Source organism: Lithobates pipiens, unplaced genomic scaffold (assembly GCF_037356315.1).
Source record: "Lithobates pipiens isolate NorthernLeopardFrog02 unplaced genomic scaffold, aLitPip1_a1.2 Scaffold_11, whole genome shotgun sequence".
In the NCBI taxonomy this organism is placed as follows: Eukaryota; Metazoa; Chordata; class Amphibia; order Anura; family Ranidae; genus Lithobates; species Lithobates pipiens.
In genome coordinates this window covers 25,907,213-25,927,621 of record NW_027507696.1, presented here as the reverse complement: position 1 = coordinate 25,927,621, position 20,409 = coordinate 25,907,213, and the positions used below count along the sequence as shown (strand labels likewise).

Sequence of the window (20,409 nt, the reverse complement as noted above, 5' to 3'; positions counted from 1 at the left end):
TTGTTTGTTAGACTTACCTCGACGATTAACAGGATCTTTTGCTACATATGCAACATAATCAGTTGCATCCTAAGTAAAGAAAAAAAAAGTCTTACAATTAAATCATGTATTTAGTACAAATTTGACATTGGAGTATTTTAGTATAATTTTGTATTGGAAATCAATAAAATTGCAACCATAGGCAGTGCCCACCAGGTGGCAGTGTTCACACATGGTACTAAGTAATGAAACCTGATAAACTAGATCCGTACATTCCTTGTTTTGTTTTTTCATTTTCCATAAGGGCCCTTTCATACAAGTCATCAGTTCCATCATGAAAACTGATAAAAAAATAAAAATAAAACAACAACAAAAAAAAAAAACACATTGAATCTGAATCCCTTTACATCAGATTGTACATACATCTTCATTTCGGTTTACACCAGTATACATCCAAGTCTGTTTTTTTTAGTTGAAAAGTAGAAATATGTAGAAAGAAATGTAAAAAAAAAAGAATGTTTCTTTGCTAAAAAAAAATGACAATAATATAACAAACATAAACAGATGACATCTGTTTACATCTGTTTATGTCACCAAAAAATGGAAATTAACACAGATCTTTTCTGGGGGGGGGGGGGGGGGTTGGTAATTTCTGAAGACATAAACTGACTTGTAAGAATGTCCATTTACATCTGCCCCCCCATAGATTCATTATGGTTCGGTCTAAAAATAGACATATCCAGACTGATTGCTTGTGTGAAAGGACCCTAAGATTTAACAAATTGTAACTAACTATGAGCAAAATGATATGCGAATCTGGTAAAGCAACACACTGCAAATGTTTTGATTACCCTGAAATTCTGAATATAGTCATTAAGATTTGTCCAGTCTTTGAAGACCTAAAGGAAAAGTATGCCAAAAACTTTATTTGCCATATTTCTCATGTGGGTCACAGAAGTGAATCTACTTTTCACCTGTGACCCAGAATCAGCTGATAGCGGACTTTTTCTGGGTAGAGCCACTCCAGGCTCTGGTAGGATTCCAATAATATTGTTGGGATCAACCCAGCTGACTGATTGACACATGGCTCCACCTCTCAGCACCCAGCTGAGAGCTGAAGCCAGCTGCACCAACACCTTCCCCAACTGAAAGCACCAGTGAGTGCTAGAGGGGCAAAGCAGAGAACAGAGACTCACAGTCAATGCTCTCTTCTCAGGGCTGACCGAGGAATGAGAGATCAGTGGTCATGTAATAAATAGCTCAGTTCTCAGTCTTAGCCCTTGTAGACGCAGTCAGAAATTCCAACCACAAAATCCGTCTGATTTTTTACGAAACTGGTGTTGCATACACACGGTCGGACAAAGTTGTCGGAAAATCCGATCGTTTGGAACATGATGACGTTCGTTATGACGGGACTACGTTCAGGCTAGTAGCCAATAGCTTTGGTCTCGTAATTTGATCTGAGCATGCGTGGCACTTTGTCCAATCAGAATTCTCTACAAACGATCAGACAAAGTCCGATCGGATCATGTTGTTGGAAAATTTTATATCCAGCTCTCAAACTTTGTTGGTCAGACATTCCGACGGTGGGATTATCTGACAACACGGTCCGATTGGACATTCTCCGTCAGAATTTCCGACCAAGTGTACAAGGGCTTAGAGCCGGCATAGGAAAGCTGCAGCATCACACCAATGCTGCAGTATAGAGGACATTATGTGTGCTTGTTTTTTTTTTTTTTTTTTTGCTAATCCCAAACTTCGGTATCATGAATCACTATGGTCTAGATTCCATAGTTCTCTGCTAATCAGACAGATCTACATAAAAAAATTGCAAACTGTTGACTCCTGAGTTAAGTGTTACAAGAATGACACTTGTGCTGCATCCTCTACCTACTGGCCAGGGCACAGGCCCACCAGAGAATTATGGAAAAGATTACACTGTTATATACTGTACATGTATTATATATATATATATATATATATATATATATATATATATATATATATATATATATACACTATATACATATATATTTGCAATACATACATAAAACACAGGCATTTAAAAAACATATCCATGGTGAACATAGAAACAGTACCTTCGAAACCTCCTCTCTAAGGTATTCTGGCCTCTGGTTGCACCCTTACCTCCTCACATTAGGGTTGCCAATTCACCGGGATTCACCTGGACAGTTCGTGTTTTGAATCATGTGTCCAGGTTTCAGTCCGTCTGAAACCTGGACACAATATTGAAATAGGAATGTAGCTCAGGACAGGGACTGATAGGAGGGTGAAGGGGCACTATGTGCGCCACATTACCATTCTGTTAGGAGTGCCTAAAGGTGTAACACGTCTTCTACAATCCTATAGTGTATAGTAAAAAAATTTTTTTTTTGCTGTGCCCTGCTAAAGTGTTCAGGTTTGGCTTGAAGAAAAAGTGGCAACCCTACTTCCCATACAATACGGGACTAATAGTCTTGCATTGTTCGTGATGATGCAGAGGGACCACCCAAAGCCAGTAGAGACAGGGAGTAAAGGAAAGCGCCTGATCCTGCTGGAGCAAGGATGAAGGCAAGTAATACAGCCTCTTGCTCTACCCCATAGGCATAAAGCCCAACTCCAGGAATAAAAAAATAATAATTCTTGTAGACTCTAGTGAATAAGAAATAAGGTGTAATATGTACCTTACTCTTCTTTCATACAGGCTCCCTCCATCTGTGCAACTACATAGTTAAATAGTTACATATGATCTGATCAGTTATAACTGGTCTTATGAAGTCATTAAGTATAATGCAGGACCCTTGCATGAGGACGGTGAGGGCTACCCACAAGCCTGAGCGAGGAGTACGGTAAGTATTACAACTTATTCCTCATCTTTTCTTTACCAAGCATTTAACCCTCGCAGTACAGGGGGCCCCAATTCCATTTTTTTCTATTTTTTTCAACCCAGATTTGAGCTTTAACGTAAAGGAAGGAAGTCAAAATTCATAAGCAGAGGTTATATTTATAGAAAACCTTTTGTTAATATAGGTAGTAGATCCACACATTTAAGAAGTTTAAGCTATAAGTAAACCTCAACTTTTTTTAAAAAGTCAAGCTTGGCCTCATCTTTTCTAATTTTCAAGTTTTCTATTAATTATTGTGGCCATCCATCACATTAAAGAACCAATTTGAGGTTTGAGAACTTCGGAGGGACTGGCCAAAGTCAACTTACTGTATATAAGAAAATTTGAGATGTGTATATAATATTTCAGTAATTCAGCTGCCTATACATTTGGATCTACTCATAGTTTTACATTGTGACTTCTGCTGAAGGTAATCTCTTTTTTCTTTTGCTCAGTTGTTCCAATTTTTTAAAGGTGTGTTCACAAGAAAGTTATGCAGAAAAAGACTCTTACAATAAAAACAGCTAAAAAAAATTGCAGTCCCACAGACCAAATTTCTGATATCATTTACATGATGCTCACTAATGAATAAATCTACTTCTTGTCAGGAAACCAAATAAACACCAAACAAGCATTACTTACTGGGTCGCCACCAGATGCAAAAGAAATGGATTGCATATGATGATTTGCTATGATCTGCAATTGGATTAAAATAAAGTAAAATGCAATTAATTTATGCAAATGCTGATTACTGTTATCAGTTATTTTTTAGATGTCCTCTCGAGAATACAATACTAACAAAGATATACGTATTAAACTTGCCATATGCAGGAGTCTCTAGAGCAGTGATTCTCAACCAGGGTTCCGTGGAACTGTAGGGTTCCTCCAGAGGTTGCTAGGGGTTCCTTCTACATTGGGCCATTTCTGCCTCTCAGATAAGTTCCCACCGAGACCACTGACCTTTTTATCTGTAAGGAGGTAATTCTTCCCAATGACCACAAGTGTAAGGACAATTATTCCCACTGACCATCACACAAATTTATCATGAGTTGTAGATTTTTCATTTTTAGCAGGGGTTCCCCAAGACTGGAGAACTATTTCAAGGGTTCCTCTGTGTTGAAAAGGTTGAGAAAGGCTGCTCTAGAGACTCCAATTTTCTATTTCTCTGAAGAGACCTTATCTGGTTTATCCAAAATGATAGCAATTACCAAAGTGGCATAACCTAGAGCAAATACGGTAATTAGAATTAATATGTCACTGGTCAGATTATAATATGGGTTACTTATTGCTTGTTGCTTATGGGGCTGCAGAAGAATTAAAGCAGATCTATGGTCAAAATGTAAAGTCATATATTAATTTCCACATCGTATTTTAATTATTTCAAGGCTATACCTATTATTCTGCATGATCTTTTAGCTTGTAAACTTACTCTGTGATGATCCCCACACATTTGTTACCTTGAATTCTGTGACATCAGTATTTACTACGCCCTGTGAGTAGTAACTGCTGTGTCACAGAATTCATAGGCTGCCTTCTGAACTACAGAGGGGCTCAGAGGAGGTGTTTCAGGAGGCGGAGTCAGTAGGAATCACTGCTTGCAGGCAGCAAGGTACCAAGAGATATGTAGTCCTTAGGAATGGAAAGTATACAGCAGAGGAGAAGAGGGAAAGAGGGACTTTGTTCCAAATCAGGGACAGTCCCTCCAAATCAGGGACAGTTGGGAGATATGCAATGAGCTTCTACTTCACTCGTTGCCTAACTCCCAGAACTGAAACATGCATAATGCATTTAGCATTTCTTCTTCACCCCATCTGGACTGGAAGTGAAAGCTGGTGCTTGCTGTGTAAGCTGATTTATACATTATGAACCATTGGAGGGTTCAGGGTATCTGTATATCTATTGATTTATCTACACGCAGTTAATTCATTTGTCCTTGAGCAACAATTGAATAGTGACCCAAAATTTCTTCTTGCACGGGAATACTCTGGTAATGTTCACCAATGAAAACAAGAATGAAAGGTAGAGAGGTAGAAAGATACAGACAACGATAAATCATATCATAGATTCTGACCTTCTTCTACTTTCCTAAAAAAATAAAAAATAAAAATGCTGTCATTGCTGTCTCTGTGCCCATTAGTAAGACTTATCATCACTTTCTTTTCTTCTAGCATCTCATCAAAAAGTAAGAAAGTGAGGCCGGGTTCACACTGGTACGACATATGCTCCGACTTTGGGAGCACATGTCTCATGACATGTGTAAATCAGTGGTTCCCTATGAGAGCCATCTTAACTGGTCTGACAAAAGTCGATCCGACTTTGAAAAAAGGTTCCTGCACATCTTTGGTCCGATTTTGATCCTACTTCAGCCCATTAAATATCATTGAAGTCGGATAAAAGTAGGATCCTTGTCCTAACCATCCGACTTGTGACATGCGACATGGTAATTACAGCAGCAGTAAAAGGAATTGATGTCACTCTAGGACTGTTTTGACTGGTCAAAGGACAAATCATACTATCTCCAAGTAGGATCAAAATCTTATATTGTTCATGCAAGTCCAATGGAAGTAGGACCAAAATAGGACCGATGTAGGACAGATGTAGCAGGGCAAAGTAGGATGACAGTCATACAACAGTCGTGTCTTACAAGTGTGAACACAGCCTGAAGCAAAATCTCCCTTGTGAAGACATGCACGTGGTCCTCGTTAGTATAGTGCACGTCATCTGAGGGAGAACTCTGGGTCCTTTGAGCCCTGTGGAAGCTTATGATCATCTGCTCTTCCTGTGGGTAGAATGTCTATCTGGCTCGAGTTGCCATCTGCTTGCCACCTTTGAGGATAAAGGCCCTGGCTGGGTATTAGCCACAAGCGATTCAGCTTGTGCAAGCTGGTAAGCGTGCAATCTATGTGGTAGAGGTACACTTTGTTTTGTGCTTTGCTGTGACACATTACCATCACTTGGAGGACTCTTTAGGAGGAACATATATACTCTTTACCTGCACGGGTGGTACAATATCTATCTATGCTATCTGCTAAGCATATATCTTTCCAAGCCTCCTCATAAGTTTTTATTGGGACTTACTTTTATTTCAATTTTGATCCACTTATTTTTTTTGACTATTTATATGTCTAATCTTTATGAACATTTATTAGTTATTTTATTTAAAATTTGTATTCACCAGTTATATTGATGTGAGAGCGCAGCCCTAACTACCATTACATGAATAAAAGCATAAGAGATTCTGGCCCCTTTCACTCTCTTCAAAACTAGCTGTGGCTGGGGATATCAGATGCCTGACCCACCACTGTACTTTGGTTCCTTCTTATGGCCCCTACAACTGTTTTATATCCTGTACTGACCTAGGAGCTGAAGGAAGAATTGGATTGTGCACACATAGTTCAGGCATCACATATACCCAGAAAGTGCCAGATGCTGGGGATTTTTTAGCCAATGTATTTCCTGAAAATAGCAGGTATCAGCATGCAGACGGCAGGAGGGGTATTTGCCTTTGGCTTGAGGTGAAAAGATAGTGCAAGAGTCTCTTTAATTCTACCTAGAAAGTAAAATAACCCAGCTTCCTTTCCCTGTCAGAGGAGCCAAGATGGTCACCTTGACCATTAATGTCTTCCCGTAAAGGCAACAATTACGTAAACTGATCTTAATCCAGTAATATCCGTTCAGTGCATTTCTTCATTGTGTACATTAACTAAAGACATCGCCATTTGGGTTTTTTGCCTTGTATTCTTTTGCATGATAAATGTGTTTCTAACAGTTGCTCAGGCAACCAATGCCAGCCACAGCCAGCAGAAGCATTTTGAAAATGCTTTTCTTGCTCATTCATTGATTTCTTTTAGTTTAAAAACCCAATGCATATAAGCTTGATTCAGGAAATTAGGGGTCTCTGGCTTAAAAGCAGTGTACACTAGAATATTATCTAAATAACCATGAAGATAAAAGAACTGTCATTAATCATAAATTCAACATTCATTTTCATAGTTTTTAACATAGTTACACGTATACATATCTTTATTATGAAGATACATTTCTGGCTCTGAAAGAGTTAAGCTTCAGAAGGTTTTACCCCCTTCATGACCAGGCCAATTTTTGCTATTTGGCACTACACTATTTTAACTGCCTATTGCGCAGTCATGGAACATCGTACCCAAATTAAATGTATATCTTTTTTCTTTTTTTACACAAACAGAGCTTTCTTTTAAATCTAATTTTAAGTCGAATTGAAATCTAATTTATTCATTGATTTATCCCAAAATGTATTCTTATACATCAAAATGTATTCTGATACATATCATTGTTAAAAAAAATTATAATTGTATATTGATTGGTTTGCATGACAGTTAAAGCATCTACAAACTATGATACAGCATATACAGTTACTGGAAATGTTTGTTTTTATACTACTAATGGCGGTGATCAGTAACTTATAGTGGGACTGTGATGAGAAATCTGACACTAACTGATACTGGGTGGGAACCGACTAACACTAACATCTCCAGTGACACTAATACAGTGATCAGTGATAATAGTATACACTGTCACTATACTAATGTACTAATGACACTGGCTGAGATAATCAATCAAAGGGTTAACTGGGTGCCTAACAATGTGTAATGTGTGCTGTTTTTACTAACAGATGAGTCCTGTGTTGTTAGTACAACACAGGGCTCTGTACTGTGATTCGCTAAGCTGATCAGCAAGCCAGGACCTGCTAACTGACTTGTGCTGATGACAGCACAAACCAGACCGTGCGCGTCCCCTATCCAGAAATGCTGGATCACGTAAACATATGTGATTCAGTGCAGCGGGCCACCCTGCCGCAGTAAAAAGGCAGAGGGCAGTCCACAATTAGTTAAATCCTTTGATGTTTTAATGGTTTCTACTCCCACCAAAAACAAACAATAGCACCAGCACAGTACACCATTCTGGTAAAAATAGCTGTCACACTGGAGTTTCTCATCAGGTGGCAAAATATGTAAATGAGTATTCCAGTCAACAAAGATTGGGACAGAGGATAGGTCATTTGTGGCCAGAGCAACAGTTAAATGAATTTTAAAAACTTGGACATTCTCTTTAAGGCCTGGTTAACACATATGCAGGTTGCAGTTGATACATATTCCAGGTAAATTTTCCGTTTTCAATACAAGTTTTTGATCCATTGAAGTCTATGGAACCAAAAACATAACCTGCTGGTCTCTGGCCCTTTCCATAACATGCACAGATGTGAACATGACCCATAGGAAACCATGTTAAATGGACTGTAGTGTGTTTCTGGAAAACTGAAAACACAGAAAAAAATGCATAACCAGGCCTTAATTATCCATAGGCGTGAAATGCCTGTTACTTACTACTTGCGTTTGAGACCAGTAATTTAGTACGTCTGATCAAAAGTCGGGGGGTGTGTTTGGTACATTGGTCACAAATCTTTGGGAATCCATCAGTGGACACAAGATTCTTTGGCCAAATTTAGAATTTACACTATTCTGCATTCCCTGCATCTGCCATTAGATTTATTTTAGAATTTCACAGTCCATGTACAAACAGGAATATTTAATAAAATGAGCTGCAATGGTTTCTGACAGATTGATAACACTATGGTAAGTGGCATCAGGTGCATAGTGAAGTTACCCTTTGCTTGTTATCATTGTGGTTAGTGGCTCTGGCTATACAAAAGCAAGATCCGTTATTTGTCTCTAATTTGCAAAATTCCAATTGAATGGTAAGGCGTAAACACCTTTAAAAGTAGTGTAGTGCTGCCCTCTTGAGGGTCGCAAGATAAATGCTGGTTGCCCTGACCCTGTGAGTCCTCTACCACCTCTGACACCCTGGGTTCAAATATGTATTTTCTTAAATAACAGCAACAATAAGGAAATACACCAAATGTATTAAATTAGAAATAGTTTACACAATGAGTAAATGAGAATGAATGGAAAAGAAATCAAAGAGTCAACTTGAGCTTACACCTCAAAATGTTCTTTCCCAAAGAATGTTATGGATAGCGAAACAATGATCACCTCTAAGATTCAAACATTCAACAGTGAATACTATCATTTCTATGCTCAAATAAGTGCATATAATGTTTATGTCAATAGGCTACAGGAGAGCAGAAGAATGGCTCTTATAAGTGTCAGATCCCTCTCTACTGCTCTTCCACACATAAATAGAAAAAACAGTAGATAAACAAGTACAACTTTAGCAAACATGAACTGTATTACAATTTGACCTGCTCTTACAGATAGTTATTCTGCAAAAACAAATCCCTGAAGTGAGGAGGGAGGTGAAAGTGGTCCTGTGTTGCTGTGTGGCAATCCGGTTAATCTTAAAATAGCTCTTAGGTATATAATTGCATGCAAAAAATATTGTATGGTAAAGCAAAATAGCGAATCCAATAGATGGTGTATAACCAGCAGACAATATTAATGTGCAAATCAAAACTGTAAGTGGATTCAAAGTAATCACTGACTTAAAGGTGTTACATATCTGTGGAACTACAAGCAACAGCAGAACAATGGATGGCAAAAATGTCTTTATATAGTGTCTATGATATGCTGGGGCAGAGCTTTGAACTAAACATGGTAATGAGTGCAGGAGACAATGATGTCTATATACAGTGTCTATAAGACAGGGCTGTTGCCCGCTCACCACACTGAAACAGATGAGGATGATGATGTTGATGAGGATGATGATGATGAGAATGATGATCTCTCAGGAACGTGGCTCAAAGGGATGACATATGTCCTCTGCCACACTGCACTATGACTCACATAAATCCGATATCTCTGCAGAGTGGTTGGAACAAGAAAGACCTCTGGGCTGCCCCTGGAAAGTGAATGGCAACTGTCCGTAGGTTTCCTTCCAGCTATCTGCTGGGTAACTCCGCCAGAGTAGGCTGCAACTCAGCTGCAGCTCACTCTGTACAGATTCCCTGCATGCAGATCCATGCCAGTCCCAAGAGAGCATGCTAGGCCTCAAGCCTTCCCTCTTATAGTCCCTCCCAGAGGCCTGCTCTTCTCCATAAGCCAGCCTTTTAGTTGTAGTTTCACATAATACAGAGAGAGGGCAAATCCTATCCGTATGGACTACATGTCCCAAGATGCTTTGCTCTGTCTTGTCTCTAATTAAGAAGGGTAACAGGACATCCCACACTAGAACACTTGAGGGAAACAGCTTCCCCTGGAACAATGCCACACAGCGTCTTCTGACTGCAGAAATAGTTAGGTATCCAGCTCCTGACTACATCAGAAAAACAAGTTTGTTTGTGAACAATCTGACTTTGAGTTTCTGATTGGTCACCCCTCCAGTAGGCCCATATAGGTTTTACATTTTTTGAGTGGCTACTATTTTTATGAGATGAGTTCAGATGAGTTTTGCTGAGCATGGAGGTTTATAAATGCTAAGTAACCATGTTCCAAATCTATGCACCTTTGAAGTAAATGTCCTTTTGTTGACCCTCTCATTGATATCACAAAGTAGGACCTAAAGCCTAACTTGGGCAAATAAAAAAATGTAACTGGAAACCACGCTTTGCTGAAAAGCAGGTCCAAGTGATGATCAATATTTGTGCTGTGCATGCCTTTAATTGGTTAATTGTGCACCAGTGTATGTTGCCCAAGTAAGTTTTAAACTGATCAAGCAGCATCCATTAGTGCAACAACATATAACTTATCAGACATCTTATTGAACAAATGACCCCTGTGAAAAATCTTTCAGGACTAGGTGAAAGTGCTGATTGCTAGGATTGAAAAAGAAGACATCCAAATTATTTTGCAAATAATATACAGCTAGGGTTAAACTTGATACAAGCTGCACTTGCTTCAGGGGCCAGTTAGGGCTCACCTGCTAAATATAAATAACCAGCATTATACTTACCTACTAGGACTGCAGCTTCCTCTTGTCTGCCGTTCTGTCTGTCATAACACAAAGAACCGCTATCTATCAGTGTTTCTATAGATAGAGACTGACACCTGCGGGGAAGTGGAGAAACTGCAGTGCAAAGCAGGTGGGCAAGTGGAGAAAGGAAGAGTTGACGCAATGGACTAGCAGGCAATGGTGCAAGATTGATGGTACATTCTACCTTTTTCTGTCTCCAGGCCTTGTCTAGGTTACCAATACTTTAAGCACTGTTCGTAAAACTCACAGGAACTTAGCCACGTTAAAAGATGTTCTGATTACTAGGGACTAAGCTCAACAAGGTGCATGCCAACTTATAGACTTATGTATTTAATTTACAATTGACATTTTTACGGAGCGCCAGGAGCATAGGCTATCGCTATACTTTCGGCGTTGGACCCTCTGATCTCAGCTTAGCAGCTAAAGAGTCACATGCCCCACTGCACCCGCCCCTCCCCTCTTCCTTCCCAATCACAGAGCACTTTATGTTATGTGATTCCTTTCACAAAATACAAAGGCTCCTGTGAAAATGCAGCAGAGGGTGCTTAGTGTGAGAGAGCAGCACCTTTTCTGTCAGGGCTTGGAGAGTGTAGCGACCCAGAGCTCCATAAAACGGTCACATGTAAATAACATAGATAAGTCTACAAAGTGGCATGTGCCTTTTTGGACTTAACTTATGCCAACATATTTTACAAAGTGGCTGAATTCCTGGAGTTCAGCTTTAAGCCACTGTGTCCAGCCAACCAATTCTGTATCATGTTCTTTTTGTTCATAAGTATTCTGTCCATAAACATTCTCCCTTTGTATTGCCAGAAAATCTTGCATTTGTTCAGAAGTACCCCCCTATGTTTCCCCATGGACATCACTAGCAAGAAGGCCTCTGTATGTATCATGGTGTTCAGTGATCTCAGAGTGTTCACATTTGTATACATTCATGTAACCAAGCTCCCTGCTGAGTTCTGAATGGCTGGGCAGTTGATAACAGTGAGAAGAGGGGGGAAACTGGGTTGCAAGTGTACATTCAATAAATACTTCTGGAAAAAATAAAAAAGGTGTATATATATATATATATATATATATATATATATATATATATATATATATATATATATATATTGGCAGGAATAGCCTGGTCATACCTGTTTAGAGTCCGGAGTCATCATGTTTAGGCTTGTTGTAGATATGTTAAGTGTTATACACATTCCTGCAAACTGAAGGTTGCACTTTCCCAGGATGCAAGAGAGGATTTTATTTGCAGGCTACACAAAAACAAAGAAACTCAGTTTAGGATAAAGGAAAGTAAAAAAATACAGCTTATTGTCAATATACAGCATATACTACATTTTGTATAAAGTATTCTGATTAAATTTTTACTTCATGCCTTCTTATAGTCCTGATTTTGATAATACTGTCCAGGTCCTCATTCAAGACAAGTATGGGGCCTCCTGGAAATAACTATTGCTACAGGTTGGGAGACAAAGTATCTGTCTATAAAAAAAATGGGTATAGCCTGCAAAATGGTTTCTTTTCTGCTTAAGAGCTAAACCACTTAAAGTGGTTGTAAACCCACATGAAAAAAATAAAAGACTTGCAAGACAAAGGCATATTGAGCTAGTATGCATAGCATACTAGCTCATTATGTAATACTCACCTGAGACCAAAGCACCCCCTACTCCCCAATACACCACTACGGCCGGTGACATTTCTCCCCGGAGTTACTTTTGTGTATCGCGGCTACGGCGCTGCGATTGGCCGAGCTGCGATAACGTCACTCCCGTGCACGTGCGTGGGAGCCGCCAGTAACAGCACACTCACTGAAGCAAACGACACATACATGCCATTGCTTCAGTTCTATTTGCATAGATGGGTCACCACCATGAGAAATATCCACCACCTTTTAGGATTGAATACGCTTACCAAAGCTTACCTACCTACCCTACGGTGTTGGGTCAAACAGGCAGAGGTGAATATAGGGTCCGCATTTACCACTATTGTAATAGCGCAGCACATTATAGTATATGATTTTTAACACATTTATTTTCCTGTTGTGGTGCTAGCAGCTTTTTTTATTGGAGACTATTAGCCGGTTATCTTTTTACGTATAAAAAAACAATATAAATACCTTTTTTACCCTTTTTTATAAGTGGTCACATTCCCTCTGTTCTCAACTGCATAAGAGCTAATGTACACAGGGCAGTTGAAAACCTTTCCTGAACGCTGGAAACTGACAGCTGAAAAACCAATGGTGAAAAACATCCATTTTACAGCTTTTACAGCTTTTACATCCCGACTTTATGCGAGTTTATCGACGGTTATGTACATTTGAGGTTAGAAGGGTTTTTAAAGATAACCTCAGATGACCCTCCCAAATGCCCACAATGCATGAAAAAGAAGTATTATTAATTATTTCAGCCATTCTGTGATAGAAGAGAGAGCAGCAGCAGAGAGAGAAGTGTGTTTGTAGATGTTGCTGAGGCTCCGAAGATGTTGAAAATTGCATGCAAGGACCAGAGTTTGCACAGTAGCTACTAGACTCATCCATTGAAGCTGAAGTTGTGTTTTTTTTAACATTTTTATATGTTCAAAAATTATCAGAAATGTTCATCCTTTAAAAACACTTATAAACGCAAACACGTATAAACACAGTTTACCGTGGTTACAAGCATTTAGAGTTTGAAATGTCAGTAAACTACAGACATGAACGTGATTTTTCTGCTTTCAAAAAAATGCCTGTAACCTCAATTGCCTCCAAACTACTATAAACAACTGAGTGTACGTGTACACATAAGATAACAGAGGAGAATTCAGGGTAGGTGCTAGAGAGAGAGAATGTTTTTTGTAGGTTAGGTAAATTTAGGCAGGGCTGGCTAGCAGTCAGGCCTGTTTATTTATTTTTATTATGAGCTATGAGTAGCTCAGAGTAGCAGCTGGTGACTCGCAGGCAGCATCACTGGGACCCCCCACCTCCTTCTGGAGGGTTCTAGAAGGAAAGGAGGGGAGTAGAGGTGGCACTGCCTCGGGTATTCTACGGAGCCCAGACTAATCCACAATCTTGTGGATTAGTCTTAAGTTTGAGTTGTTCAGAGCTTGGAGATGGAATGCTAGGCTGTCAGGGCCTTTGAGGGAGCTCCCCAGTCTGGGGGGTGACCTTGGGCCTGGAGCTCAGGTACAGACAGAGCCCTTCAATAAAGCATGAATGTTCTGGACAGAAGGCACATGATGAGCAAGAGAGAACAGCAGGAGAGAGCATTGCCGGGCAAGTCTCCAGGGATAGGAACAACTGGTCGCAGCTAGGAGAGGGCTGGTGAGTGACATGCACAGTCAGGAGGACTGGGGAGGCACGCCTGAGAGAACTGGGAGCATGCAGTCTGGGATGGGTGCAGAGCCAGCAGTATGGACTGTGGTGTCATGGGCAGTGGAGAGGGGCAGCTGCAGCCAGGAGGGCTGGCAGGGTCTGAAGATGGGTTACTGGGCTTAGTAACCGAAGTTAGGGCAGCTAGCACCAAGAACTTTTCATTGCTACACTAAAGGGGCCTGCGGTCCCTGCCTGGAAAAGGCAGTTGCTAAGCCCTAGCTGAGCCAGTGTCTGGCCTAACCATGCAGCGCTAGCTGTGCCTGGATGCTCAAGTAAGAGTTGTGCTGGAGGAACTGAGGAGTAATAGTCTGCAGTAAGAGTTGTGCTGAAGGAAGAAAGACCTGTATATACCAGAGTGTATATAAATTGTCCCAATTATTTGCTCTAAATTCACTGGGCCTTAGGGGTGTTCTGGCAGCCTCGTTATTCAGCAGTTGGGTGGGCAGTAAAAAGGCATGAAAGGAGATTTTCGACATAGAAGTTCAATGTATTGTCTCAGGGGTTAGTTGTTGTTTGTAAAGATCTGAGTATGGTTTCTTTACGGATATGCACTAGCTCCTCCATCTCTCCCAAATGATCAATTCAATTAAACAAATTAGAAATCTTCAGGGTCTTAGTAGAGTTCCAAAGTCTGGGAATGGATAGTTGAATTGTCTGTGGATGGTGAGGGAGGTTTTCTACATTAATGCATAGACGATTGGTGTTTATTCGGGCTCAGTCCTCTTCTGTGAGATTCATCCCTGTTCCAGAATTCAGCCACGGTGTCTCCACAAGAGTAGTGAGTAGGAAAAAGGGAGGTATAAATCCTTAATATGAGGTGGGTCTGTGCCTCAGTGGGGAGTACTTTGTCGTTAAGGAGTGTTTGAAGTGTAATGTCTTATAAAGGTGAAGGGTAGCCTTTTTTAAAAAGTAGAACTATAGACAAAACTTTGGTTTTTTATTGTGGATAGAACAAGAGAGGATTATAACCCCTATCAGATTTTTTTTCACCGTCTGTGTCGAATTGTGGAGATTTCCCTTCACTTCCGGTCCCATAGCTAAACAGGAAGTGAGAGGAAATCCCTGCAAATTGAAATAATTCCTTGGGGTAATGGTAATTGGTAATGGTAAACAGGACAAATAGAAAGGATGGATCTCCTTAACGTGGACATATAGAGCAGGAAAAACTGACAAGCGTTATAATCCTTCTACGCTCTATCCAAAACTAAAAAAAAAAGTTTTGCCTTTAGTTACACTTTAAGCCGAGGGTGAGATTCAACAGGCTTCGGTATGTTTACTCAACCAAAGCCACACATGCAGGGGGTAGGCATGTAGGATTGTTCGAAAGTCACCCAATGTTTTAGGGCAGTGTGGGTCAACCAGTCTACCACTTCAGAAAGGTGACATTTTTGAATATCCGGTAGGCCAATACCTCCAGTCATTTGAGGGAGCGTAGGGATATCTTAGTTTACTCACGGGTGTTTATTGTGTCAGAGGAAGGTTCTGAGCTTTTCTTGGAAGGAAGTGAAGAATTGGCGAAACAGCAGAATCAGAATTGTTTGGAATAAGTATAGTAGGCGAAGGAGTGCATTCATTTTTTTTTTTTTGTAAAATCTTTTTTATTGAGTTTTTCAACAGCATAGAAAATCGCCGACACCCGGGCCAACAGTACCCACGCAGGGGCAAACTCTCCGCTACGGCTACAACCGCAGCAGGGCATATCAGGTAACACAACATGATCGGTCTGCCTCTGAGGCAACAACAGGCCTCAACCAGGCAGACCGATAAAAACAAAACTAAACGTATCTAAGCCCCCATGGGGGGGAGGGTTAACAGCAGGAGAATCCGTGCTCAAAAGCATAAGTACACGATGTCAAAGCATAGAAGTACAAGTAATACCTGGGTCAGTCTATTACCATATCAGGACCTTAATGTTGGTCTAAGGGTTAGTTACTGCATCAGTCGCCGTAGTGCTATCAGCTAACCAACAAGTCCACACCTTTTCAAATTTTTTTGGGCATCCCCTACCCTCGTAGGTAGCTCTATAAAGGGGCAAACTAGCATTCACTAGACCCTTCCAGAACGTGACAGAGGGGGGAGATGATTGCTTCCAATTCATCGTGATGGCCTTACGTGCATAGTATAGTAGTAAGGATATGAGTATTTTCCTAGCTCTGTGGATTATCAACTGCTCCACCAGCCCCAGCAGACAACATTTAGGATCATAAGGAATACTAATCTTAGTAATGTTAGCTATTACCTGGAGAACTTCCTTCCAGTAATGCCCAATTGCTGGACAAGCCCAGAAAATGTGAAAAAACTCCCCTGGCTGATACGAGCATCTCCAGCACGCCGGGGAATGTGTCGGCGACATCTGGTGCATTCTATGGGGTGTGTAGTGCGCTCTGTGTATAATTTTATACTAAACAAGTTTGTCCCTGGCCGAGACCAGTGGAGAGAACGGGAACACCCAGATTTCCCTCCAATCATCATCGTCCAGTTCCGGTATGTCCCCCACCCACTTCCTGCGTAGGGAGGACAGTTCGGGGATGGCAGCAACCAACAGGGACCCATAAATCTGAGAAGTGGGTTTCTCCAAATCCTTCACCCGAAGGGTGGACTCGAGCTCTGAGTATTCCATTATGACTGGTTGACCTAAGAACTGACATCTATGGGCATGGGCGATCTGGAGATACCTGAAATGAGCCCGTGCAGGCACGTTGAACTTCGTACACAATACATGAAAGGGAGCAAGCTCCCCATTGGTGATAACATGCTCCAGAGTCAGTATTTTGTATCTGGCCCAGGCCTGAGGATCCGGGATAGTGGTGAACTGTGGTAGGTTGGGATTCAGCCACAGGGGGGTGTGAGGAGACCAGGTGTTCGGCGGGGACTCTCTGAGGGCCTCCCCCACCCTCCATGCCCTCATAGTGGTGCGCATGGAAGGGGTGAGGCAATGAGGTGTTTTTGGCCCCCTGAATACCAAACCTTTCAAGGCCTCCAGAGACCCCACTATAGCTGCCTCCAACACCGTAGCAGAGTTGGTCAGATCTGGCAGCAACCACCAGTGGACAGTTACAAGCTGAGTAGCCAAAAAGTATTTGTGGCAGTCCGGGAGAGCCAAGCCCCCATCGTCCACAGGCCTGGTCAGAGTGGTATACTTGAATCTAGGCGTTCCAGATCCCCAAATAAATGAAGGAAGAGTTGTTTAAGAGAATTAAAGAAAGTTTTATTTAGCCATTGTGGGGAATTCCTAAATATGTACATTAGTTTGGGGAGGACTTTCATTTTGAGAAGGTTAATGCGCCCCATGAGGGAGAGGGGAAGATTACCCCATGCCCTTAGTTTGGATTTAATCCCTATCAGGACAGGTTCAAGATTAAGCCGGACAAAATCCCGGCTCTCCCTTGAAATAATGATACCTAAATAGGTGAACCTATCCACCCATTGAAGCGGGGTAGAGGGGGACGAGGAGGACCTGGCCCCCGCATCCACTGGGAAAAGCTGAGACTTATGCCAGTTAACCCTCAACCCGGTGAAGGCGGAAAAATCATCCATAATTCCAAGTGCTCCCCGCAAAGAGTCACCAGCATCGTTTAAAAAAAGCAGTAAATCATCCGCATAGAGAGCCACTCTCTCCTCCAGCCAGCCCACCCTAAGGCCACGGATGTCGGCCGAGCACCTAAGGGCCTCCGCAATAGGTTCCATTGCCAGGGCGAACAAGGATGGGGAGAGAGGGCATCCCTGCCTGGTGCCCCTCCGCAGGGGGAACTGAGGAGACAAGGAGCCGTTCAGTTTAATGCATGCTAGGGGACCGGTGTACAATGTGCGTAACCAGGCAATAAACTTCAGTGGAAAACCCATTCTTCTTCTCCAGATACACCCACTCTACCGTGTCAAATGCCTTCTCCATATCAAGGGTGGCAATAGTCCTAGTGCCTTGATTAGTATGGGGGGCATGGATATTAGAAAATAGTCTACGGATGTTGATGTCTGTGGATCTACCCGGCATAAAGCCTGTTTGGTCCGGGTCAATCAAAGATTTAGAGTGCATTCATTTTTAGTATGGCTGCTTGACCAAACCGTGGGAATGTATGGTGCAGTTTTGCATCATGGTGCATGCATATAACGCCATCATTGACTGACATTGCAGCTTTCCACATCAAAGCAAAGTTATTCCACCAGGTGGCTAATGAACCAAACTTTACTATACAGAAAAAAACAGCAAGTTATCTGTTCAGGACAGAAAAAAGAAAGGTAGGAAACTGCAACAAACATTGATAAAATGCTGAAATGCACATCGATCACCCAGAAAGCATAGTCATCTCCATACATTTTCATTTTGTTTTTTTAACACAAGTGTACCCTCTAACAGCCCGCACGGTGTCTGGTCAAGTGCCTTCTGCTGACCTCAAGCCACACATACTCATGGATCATAGACCTCTTCCGCAGGGCAATTGATGCACCTGCAGGACATTCTGGATCCCAGAGGCAGGAATGCAGCTGCTGTATCCACTCTGGGTACACTTAATGGCCACCCACTGATTGTATTGGCTGGGAGCCCTGCTAACACCTGCTGATGGCTAGGGATGAGCCGAACACCCCCCTGTTCGGTTCGCACCAGAACCTGCAAACAGACCTAAACTTCGTGTGAACTTTAGAACCCTATTAAAGTCTATGGGACTCGAACGTTCACAATCTAAAGTGCTCATTTTAAAGGGTAATATGCAAGTTACTGTCCTAAAAAGTGTTTGGGGACCTGGGTCCTGCCCCAGGGGACATGGATCAATGCAAAAAAAAGTTTTAAAAATGGCTGTTTTTTCAGGAGCAGTGATTTTAATAATGATTAAAGTGAAACAATAAAAGTGTAATATTCCTTTAAATTTCGTAGCTGGGGGGTATCTATAGTATGCCTGTGAAGGGGCGCATGTTTCTGGTGCTTAGAACTGTCCCTGCACAAAGTGTCATTTGTGCAGGAAAAAAAGTCTTTTAAAATCACTTGCGGCTAAATTGTCGGCTCCCCGTAATACAGAGAACACTCAATGAGTGTTCTCTGCATTAGCCGACAATTCATTCATTCATTGTTAAAAAAAAAAAAAAAAAAAAAAAAAAAGCGTGGGGGTTCCCCTAAATTCAATTACCAGGCCCTTCAGGTCTGACGTGGATATTAAGGGGAACCCCGTGTCAAATTTAAAAAAGAAATTGACGTGGGGGTCCCCCTAAATATCCATACCAGACCCTTCAGGTCTGATATGGATATTAAGGGGAACCCCGCATCAAATTAAAAAAAAATTGACGTGGGGGTCCCCCTAAAAATCCATACCAGACCCTTTATCCGAGCATGCAACCTGGCAGGCCGCAGGAAAAGAGGGGGGACGAGAGAGCAGCCCCCCCTTCCTCCTGAACCGTACCAGGCCACATACCCTCAACATTGGGAGGAGGCTTTGGGGGTCTGTGACCCCTCAAAGCACCTTGTCCCCATGTTGATGAGGACAAGGGCCTCATCCTCACAACCCTGGCTGGTGGTTGTGAGGGTCTGTGGGCGGGGGCTTATCAGAATCTGGAAGCCCCCTTTAACAAGGGGACCCCCAGATCCCAACCCCCCCCTGTTTGAAATGGTAAGGGGGTACAAAAGTACCCCTACCATTTCACAAAGAAAGTGTAAAAATGGTTAAATAAGACAAACACACTTTTGAAAAATTCCTTTATTAAAAATAAAAAAACAAAAAAAAAGATTCCAGCGGTGCTAATCCACTCTTGCTATCCAGCGACGGATCTCCGGGGTCCAGCGATGGATGATCATATCCAGCGACGGGGGATCTCCCAGTCCAGCGCTGTCCATACATCCGTCTTCTGTCTCCACTCCGGAGACAGTGCAGAGATCCCAGCGCTGACGTTTCTTATATTAGGAGGGCGGGGCCACCCGTCACCTGACCCCGCCCCTCTGACGCTGGAGAGGGAAGCCAGGGGTTCCCCAGTGACGTGTGGGTGACCCCGCCCCCTCTGATGTAACGCAGGTTTCCGTTACATCAGAGGGGGCGGGGTCACCCACACGTCACTGGGGAACCCCTGGCTTCCATCTCCAGCGTCAGAGGGCGGGGTCAGGTGACGGGTGGCCCCACCCTCCTAATATAAGAAACGTCAGCGCTGGGATCTCTGCACTGTCTCCGGAGTGGAGACAGAAGACGGATGTATGGACAGCGCTGGACTGGGAGATCCCCCGTCGCTGGATATGATCATCCATCGCTGGACCCCGGAGATCCGTCGCTGGATAGCAAGAGTGGATTAGCACCGCTGGAATCTTTTTTT

At 42.1% G+C, this 20,409-nt stretch overlaps 1 protein-coding gene across 2 annotated transcripts in view; it reads right to left on the bottom strand.

Annotated features, from left to right (window-relative positions):
* The window catches only part of SHC3 (SHC adaptor protein 3), a 162,787-nt gene that overhangs the window by 40,029 nt on the left and 102,349 nt on the right, over positions 1-20,409 (bottom strand). For both annotated transcript variants that reach the window (XM_077469998.1, XM_077470008.1), the window contains exons 5-7: positions 11,906-12,025; positions 3,507-3,560; positions 18-69 (exon numbers count right to left, since the gene is read on the bottom strand). In XM_077469998.1, the coding sequence (XP_077326124.1) occupies positions 18-69; positions 3,507-3,560; positions 11,906-12,025 (226 nt within the window). The remainder of the gene's footprint in view (positions 1-17; positions 70-3,506; positions 3,561-11,905; positions 12,026-20,409) is intronic.